The sequence below is a fragment of the Pogona vitticeps genome, chromosome 1 (assembly GCF_051106095.1).
Source record: "Pogona vitticeps strain Pit_001003342236 chromosome 1, PviZW2.1, whole genome shotgun sequence".
NCBI lineage: Eukaryota > Metazoa > Chordata > Lepidosauria > Squamata > Agamidae > Pogona > Pogona vitticeps.
Genome location: NC_135783.1, coordinates 148,451,085 through 148,459,631, shown reverse-complemented (window position 1 = coordinate 148,459,631; position 8,547 = coordinate 148,451,085). Strand labels below are relative to the sequence as shown.

Here is an 8,547-nt window from a genome sequence, read left to right as displayed (position 1 = left end):
AACTTTTCTTCTGATTTTCAGCCTCAGATGCTGTTCTGTATTTTTTTCTAGAATAGTTCTGTACTGTGTCCTTGAAATGCCATTTTTAAATCTATATCTTCTGATACAGTGTTAGGTATGGTTGGTTTCAAGTTCCTGATCATAACAATAGCAAGCAAGCAAGCAAGCAAAATAAGTTTATTGCATGGCACACAGGCCATTGCAACATACATCGGATAAAACAATATAAAACGGCATAAACAATATAATATACTTCATTAAAATATAGTAGAATAAAATATTAAAACCCATTTAGAATCAGGTTGATTTCTATCACTATTTTGACATCTAAGGAAAGGACAAAGACAGACGGAAAACATTAACCAATGCCAGTCGCAACCATCTATTGTGGGGGGAATAACCCCAAAGATGTAGTTACTTAAGTATTGACTTAATTGGTAGAGGAGGGGGATATAGATTTCATTTTTATCAATGTAGAGATAAAACATGCCATTCAGAAAGTGACAAGTTTGTCTCAGTCGGAAAGTAGAATCTTCAGTTTTTCTTATTCAGAATTATTTATTTATTTATTTAATTTATATGCCGCCCACTCTACCCAGAGGTCTTATTAGAGTGTTTTTGTAAAGTAGGGTTAAGGAGACGTTCGTGATAGGTGTCTAATATTGGACAATAGAGTACTACATGTGCCAATTCTCCACTGATTTTTGATCACAACAGCAAACTCTCTTGTGATACGGAATTTGTGTATTGTGGCCTAATAAACTGGCTAGTGGTAACACATCAAAATGTGCCCGAGTAAAAGCTTTTCTATAATCATAACTCATTAGATCAGCGAAATAAGATGGAAGATTCAGGGGCAAGGATAGGGGCTGTTTTTAGAGTGCCTAACAGACCTAACTCCGTTTTAACCCAGTGGTTGGACAATCTCGTTTCAGTAAATGTTTTGCAGCGGGTAGGCCAAGGTGTCTCATACTCTTCTGAGAATCCAAGTTTAGCAACTAGTTGCAATGTAAAAAGTTTCCATGATCCAAAATTCATTTCCTCATATGATGCTTTTAAAAATTCTGACTGAGTGATGAACAGAATTTTCAATCAGTAATAATAAAATAAATAAAACATTTGGGAGATCCACAATGAGTTTTCTTGTTTTCCTTAACATGAATTACATATATTCTTTTGAAAAAACTTGTAAAAATAGATGCTGTGAAATTCATGCTCCAAAATCATACAGTAAGTCTCTGAAATTTGTTTCAGCCTTTTAAAAAGTCACTAACTTTAAATTAGAGATGTTTTACTTCTTTGTTCCTTTGTGTTTTCTCCAGAGTAAACACTTTCCTTTCCTGGGTGTCAATGATAACTGTGGTTTGAGCGACCTTAGGTGCAGAACAACATTCTATACTGCTCTCACTCGCCTCCTCATGGTTGACCTAGGTAAGAACGTGCTTATAACTTGCATTCCTGAAACTTGAAAGATCCCTCAACAAAATTGTCTAATAAGCAATTACTTATTGATAAAATCTACCTGTTTTAGCAGCACGTGACTTCTTAAAAAGTATTTGGACAAAACAATTAGCCACAAGTTCCTGATGTTCTGCTCATGGTGTTTTGTCCCTAGCTGAGGTTTTTTTTCCCCCCCTGTGGGCAATGGCTTCATAGCTAAATTTGCTTACTGGCAGGTAAGTGTCAGGAGGATTGGTATCTCATGTAGAACGGACATGTTTCAAACTTGAGCAAAATCAGTCCCTTTTCCACAGAAGACACACTTTCTTGGCCTCCCCTGTGCTAAGAGTCAAAAGCTGGATTTTGAATGTACAGTGGTGCCCCGCATAGCAACGATAATCTGTGCAGCAAAAATTGTCGCTATACGGATTCGTCGCTATGCGAAAAAAACCCATAGGAATGCATTAAACGCCATTTAAGGTGTTCCTATGGGCAAAAAACTCACCTTAAAGTGAAAATCCTCCATACGGCTGCCATTTTCGCTGCCCGGTAAGCAAGGAATCCGGGCAAAAACACAGTGCGGAGCCATTTTATTTACCCGGTGGCCATTTTGGAACTGCCGATCAGCTGTTCTAAAAACATCGCTATGTGAAAATCGTTAAGCGAAAAAGCTTACCTATCATCGCAAAGCAATTTTTTATCATTTAAATCATCGCAATGCGATCACTTTTGCGATCGCAAAAACCAAATCGCTATGTGGATTCGTCATTAACCAGGGTGCTCGTTAAGCGAGGCACCACTGTATTCTGGTTTTAGGTGGTGCCAAAGATGTTTTAATATTTCAAATTAATTCTGTTTAATGAATTTTAGGACTTGTATAAAAGGTAGGAAACCCACAGATGATGGAGAAGGGCCAGTGGCCTTCTAGGGAAACAAGGAAGTTTGGATTTGGCCTCCAAACCTACCCTTGACTTAAAACATTCAACAGATCTTTTTGTAGCTTTCTTGTTGGACTAGAGCAGGGGTCTCCAAACTTTTCTGCAGGAGGGCCACATCATATATGCTCTACATTTTTGAGTGTAGTAGCAAGATATGTGTGTGCATACGCGCACACTCCTGCACACATGCTCTTGTGCCAGACCAGATATGGCCCGTGGCCCGTAGTTTGGAGACCCCTGGACTAGAACAAGGATAAGCAAATATATATATATATATATATATATATATATATATAGAGAGAGAGAGAGAGAGAGAGAGAGAGAGAGAGAGCAAACAGCTTTTGATGTGGAGAAATCAGAGGATTATTTTGTGTATAAAGAATCATGAATTTAAATATTAGAGCACTTTGACCAAGCAGCATTCTGACACAGCTGCTGTTGATCCAATTCTTTGTCTAGAACAGGTCTGGGAGTTTTATTTTTGGCCTAGAAATCTGTTCCTAGTCTTTTGTTAGGAATGACTTGAGAAATGTATTTGCTAGTGCCCTAAAGACAAGGTAATCAGCAAATGGCAAAGTTTTACTGCACCTCCTGTTTTAGGCATTTATTTTTTAAGAAATTAAATGCTGGCTTTAACTTTTTTAATGTGTTTTCCAGTGCAGAGTTAAGAATATGGTTTACCCAGTCAAAAAGGAAAACATATTGCCTAAGTGTTTCCCCCAAATAACACAATCAGTCTCCTTGAGGGTAGCTTTTCTGATTTCTGCATATCCAAAGTACATAATAGAAACTAGCTCATATTTCCCTTTCTCTAACTGGAGCATAACCGGAGGCATAGGCTTTTCCAAGCAACACCTAAAGCTAAAGTCCACCATCCTGGTCATCAGGACATTAGCTCATGGACTAAAGGCCACTGAAATTGTGTTCTGTAAAGGATACAGACTAAGGAAGAAGGGACCATTTCATTCCCTTTATCTCCTTTGATGTAAAAGTTCAAAATCATTCTGCACTTTGTAGACAAACACAACACATCTGATTAAAGAGACTTTGCTGTCCCTGTCACTTCTAAACCAGTGTGAAACATTTTGATGATCACAGTGCTCATTCACTAGCACAAATATTAGCTTTACCAGAGGATCTTAGAATAATTTTTTAGCCAAAAATTAGAGCTAGGCTCTCACTCAGTAAAGCAGTAATAATGTACTCCAGAGCAAAACTGAAGCTCTCTTTGCAGACTTTAATACCTCATGATGATAAAGGATTTACATTATGTGGCCTTGACTGCATAGCTTTCTGAGGAAGAAATAAACTGGCAGTGATTTAACAATCCATGACCATTAATCTCTTTGGATCATTAGTTATTTTTGCAATTTTAAAGAGTCACATGAAAGGTAGTTCTTCAGGAAGCTGAGGTCCCTTTACAAATCTTGAGGGGATCCCGTGATCCTGACTAAAAGTAATGTGCATACAGTAATGGCCAAAAATATTGGCACCCTTGCAATTCTGTCAGAAAATGCAACCCTTCTCTCAGAAAATCGTTGCAGTTGCAAATGTTTTGGTACTCACATGTTTATTTCTTTGGTTTGCGTTGGAACAACACACACACAAAAAGAATAAAAGTCAAATCTGATACAATCCCACACAGAAACCCCAAAATGCATTGGCCAAAATTATTGGCACCCTGTCTGAATTGCAAGAAAGAATTGCTTTTCAAGCATGTGAAGTATGTATTTAGACACACCTATCGCAAGTAAGAGGTGTGGGCAATATAGTAATCACACTTGCAACCAGTTAAGATGGAGAAAAGTTGACTCAACCTTTGTGTCTTGCGTGACACTGAGCATGGAGAAAAGAATGAAATGTAAAGAGTTGTCTGTGGATTTGAGAGAAAAAACAATGTGGAAAAACATTGACAATCTCAAGGCTACAAGTCCATCTCCAGAGATCTCAATGTTCCTGTGTCCACTGTGCCCAATATCATCAAGAGGTTTACAGCCCATGCCACTGTAGCTAACCTCCTTGGATGTGGACGGAAGAGCAAAATTACCGAAAAATTACAACAAAGGGTTCTTTGAATGGTGGATACAGAACCCTGATTAACTTCCAAATAAATTCAAGCTGATCTGCAGACACAGGGTACAACAGTGTCAGCTCGCACTACCCGTCGCCATCTGAATGAAAAGGGACGCTATGGTAGGAGACCCAGGAGGCCATCACTGCTGACACAAAGGTGTAAAAAAGCAAGGCTGGAGTATGCCAAAACTCATGTGACAAAAGCACAATCCTTCTGGGAAAACATACTGTGGATAGATGAGACAAAAGTAGAGCTTTTTGGTCAGGGACATCGTGGCACTATTTACAGAAAACAAAATGAGGCATTCAAAGAATCCCTACAGTCAAACATGGTGGAGGTTCAAAGATGTTTGGGGGTTGTTTTGCTGCTTCTGGTACTGGATGCCTGGACTGTGTGAATGGTATCATGAAATCTCATGATCACCAAAGAATTTGGGGGCACAATGTAGTGGCCAGTGTCAGAAAGCTGCATCTCCAACAGAGGTCTTGAGTCTTCCAGCAGGACAATGACCCGAAGCACACTTCCAAAAGCACTCAGAAACGGTTACAAAGTGCTGGAGAGTTCTGAAATGGCCAGCAATGAGTCCAGATCTGAACCCCGTAGAACACCTGTGGAGAGATCTCAAAACAGCACTTGGGAGAAGGCATCCTTCAAATCTGAAGGCCCTAGAGCAGTCTGCAAAAGAAGAGTGGTCCAAAATTCTAATAGAAATTCTAATAGAGAAACTCATTCATGGTTACAGGAAGCGATTGATTTCAGTTATTTTTTTCCAAAGGGGGTGCTACCAAATATTAAGTTAAAGATGCCAATAATTTTGGGAAGCGCATTTTTTTGGTTTCTGTGTGGGATTGTATCAGATTTGACTTTACTTCTCTGTTTTTTTGTGTTGTTCCAACGCAAACCAAAGAAATGAACACGTGAGTGCCACAACATTTGCAACTGCAGCAATTTTCTGAGAGAAGGGTTGCATTTTCTGACCGAATTGCAATGGTACCAATATTTTTGGCCATGACTGTAAATATAACTGTATAAGGTAACTCCAAAGGGGCCCGTATTCTTCCAAACAATCATGACTCTGTTTTCCCAGATGCCATTCTATTTTAGCTGTTGCTCTGAACCAGATACCAGAACCAACCTAAGAGCACTGAGTCAAGCCGGCTTGTTCTAAATGCAAACTCAGTGGCCAAAACTAAAACAAAATGTGAGTGACCACTTAAAATAGTAGCAGCAACTTCAACAATCTCTGGAACAATGGGAGAGAAGCAGAACTGTAGTGAACCAGAGTTTAAAACATTTTTTGTTTTTTTAAAGTTAGTTCCATTATGGTGCTGTGGAAGTGGGATCAAGTGCCATAGGCCATAGAAAACATCAAGTGAGAAAAGAAAATGTCTGGTAAAACTAATATATGGGAGCAAAACAAACAAATAAGAAAAAATAAAAGAAAAAGAAAGGAAATGAGAATCCCAGGTGCATAAAAAGAAGGGCAGAAGCATCAGTAGTCAGAGTTGGGAAGGGTGAGCATGTTGTCTAGAGAGTGACAACCAATTGTTCTGTTTTGGTATGGCGTTGACAGTCTTCAGTGGAAGAACAGCATGTGGGTTGTGTTCTTGTTTCTCACTGGGCAGTAATGTGTTCCATCACAGGCTTATCTCATAGAAACTATCAGTTTATTTAAAAGGCTCGTTGTTGAAATATTTCAGCTAGCCCAATAGAAGAACAGTTGAGTGAATTAATAATCATTGAATCAAAACTGGAGGATTGAGTGGAATTACAAGCACAGCAGAGCAACAATCAAACAGAAGCCACATCAGAATGCAGTAGAGCTGTAGGGTGCAGGAACTATGTCAGACTGAAGCCATATGGAAAATATTCTATGTTTTACTACATAAAAGTAAAGGAAATATAATACCTTTTAAACTGGCCTGTTGGGATTTTAAAAACAAAAATCAAGAACACTGAGCACAAGGGAAGCATTTACCTAATCGTACCAAGTACATTTGCTGTGATTTTCATCTTCTGTAGAGAAAATGTTGTGCTTAAATGCAAAGTAATGGAAGCACTATCTCTTGTGGTCTTCTCTTCATTATACACAGTTGCCCAGAGATTTGCCTTTGTGTGCGGTTACTCTACTGTCTTTGTTGGTGAAGCTCTATAGATAGATGGCATAAGTACATTTTATTGCTCAATTTCATTCCCACTTTTATCTCTAAATCACACCCCACTGACCACGTTCTTTTCAATCCTTTTGTCTGTAATCCCTGGCAGTCCAAACTCTTTCAATCCAGACTGCCGTACCAGCAAGAGAAGCAGCAGTGGAGTACTATGAGAGCTATGTGATAGCATGCTCCTTGTCTCTTGGTCTGAAATATTAGGTAGGATCTTGCTGCTGGTTTCCCTGAGAAACCGACACATGCTTTTACTTGCAGGGAAGCCCTGTTCAGATGAACTCACCTAGCTTGGTAACTTGGGTGTGTAAGGGAAATACTGTAGGGTCCTACCTAGTAGCACTTATCCCAAGTGTCCTGCTCTGCAGTAACATTCTGGATTTTGCTGTATTGCTAATTTGTGAGAAGATGTGGATTTTGGAAAAAGGAAATCTGCAGTTTAGGAAAGGAGGTTTTGTATGGTGAATTTGTCCTGGGTATGTCACGTTTTGACCAAGAACAAGTGTAGGAAAAAAGCAAATAACATTACAAGGGAGTAATAACCAGTAGTAATATCATACAAGTTACTTTTTGGGTAACTTGTATGATATTACTACTGGTTATTACACACAGTGTGGAGAAAACTGTAATAATTTCTAAAGTGAAAGCTAACCTAATGTGAGTGTTTATTCTTAGTAAAGTAGACATTTGGGTGTTTATGTGTAGTTATATATTCTATTTGTTCAGATGATCTAAATTTTTTAGAACGTAAAGCTCACTCTTAGCCTTCCAGGTAGAGCTTGCATGGGTCAGTAATTTGTCAATATTTAATAGGTCCACATTGGACTTTTATTGCTATGTTTTATTCTCCATCTTTTTCCCCTGTAGGAGAAGATGAGGAAGAGTTTGAAAACTTCATGCTTCCCTTGACAGTTTCATTTGAAACTTTAGTGCAGACATTTAACAATAGTTTTAAGCAAGAAGAAGCAAAGGTAGGTGATTTTTCATTTTATGGGGAAATTTTGTTGAGAGTCAACTAGTAGTGGGATATCAAAACAACAAAAGAAAATGATGAACACAGTTTAATAAAACAATGAAACTTAAGCCCAGTTTATGTAAGTGGAGGCAAGTTAAGTATCTGCTTAATTCTCACTTTGAGATCAGATCTCACTTTTTTCATGCCCCTGCCTAATATCGATTCCAACCCCCTGCTCAATGCAGGAATCCAAGTCATAGTATATCTGACACATAGTTGTCTACTTTTCTCTTGAATGCCTCCAGTATTTTAGTATTCACCACCAGGTAAGTGGTTCTATTGTCTTACTGCTCTATCAGTTTTTCATTGTGTTCAACCAAAATCTGGCTTCCTATAAATTGAGCCCTTTATTATGTGTCCTGTACTTTAGGATGATTAAGAACAGATCCTGTCTCTTCTCCATGTTTGAAAAATAGTATCGTATCTCCTCTCAGTCTTCTTTTCTCAAGGCAAAACTTACCGAGATCATTCAGTCTTTCTGTATAAGGCTCAGTTTTCAGTCCCCTGATCATCCTTGTTGCCCTCTTCTGAACTTGTTCCAGTTAGTTGGTGTTCTCCTTAAAGTGCAGTATTGAAAATATGTCTTGTTCCTCACTACTCACTATCTCTCTACAACATCCCTGCTTCTTGAATGTCCTGATCCTGAATCTTCCTGCTTTGCACATGAAGTTAAATGATTTAAGGTCTAGCATGCATAAAGCTCTTCTAGTCTGTTCTGAATTGTCCAATGGGTGGAGTGAATTCCTTGTTTGCATTTCATGTGGAAAGCAAGAAAGTGCCATAAATATACTTTTTTTCTGAGAATTTCAGAAATACATTTGGAAATAGACTTACTAGTTGTCATGGGGTTGCCAACAAATATGGCAACCCCACATCCAGTTCTGTCTCTCTATATAACATTAGATGGCCAAAATC

General features: G+C 38.5%; 1 protein-coding gene across 1 annotated transcript in view; it reads left to right on the top strand.

The window, feature by feature from the left end:
• The window catches only part of RANBP17 (RAN binding protein 17), a 308,485-nt gene that overhangs the window by 194,215 nt on the left and 105,723 nt on the right, over positions 1-8,547 (top strand). Inside the window, exons 17-19 of the mRNA XM_073002881.2 lie at positions 1,171-1,230; positions 1,323-1,431; positions 7,485-7,588. Coding sequence (XP_072858982.2) covers positions 1,171-1,230; positions 1,323-1,431; positions 7,485-7,588 — 273 coding nt within the window. The remainder of the gene's footprint in view (positions 1-1,170; positions 1,231-1,322; positions 1,432-7,484; positions 7,589-8,547) is intronic.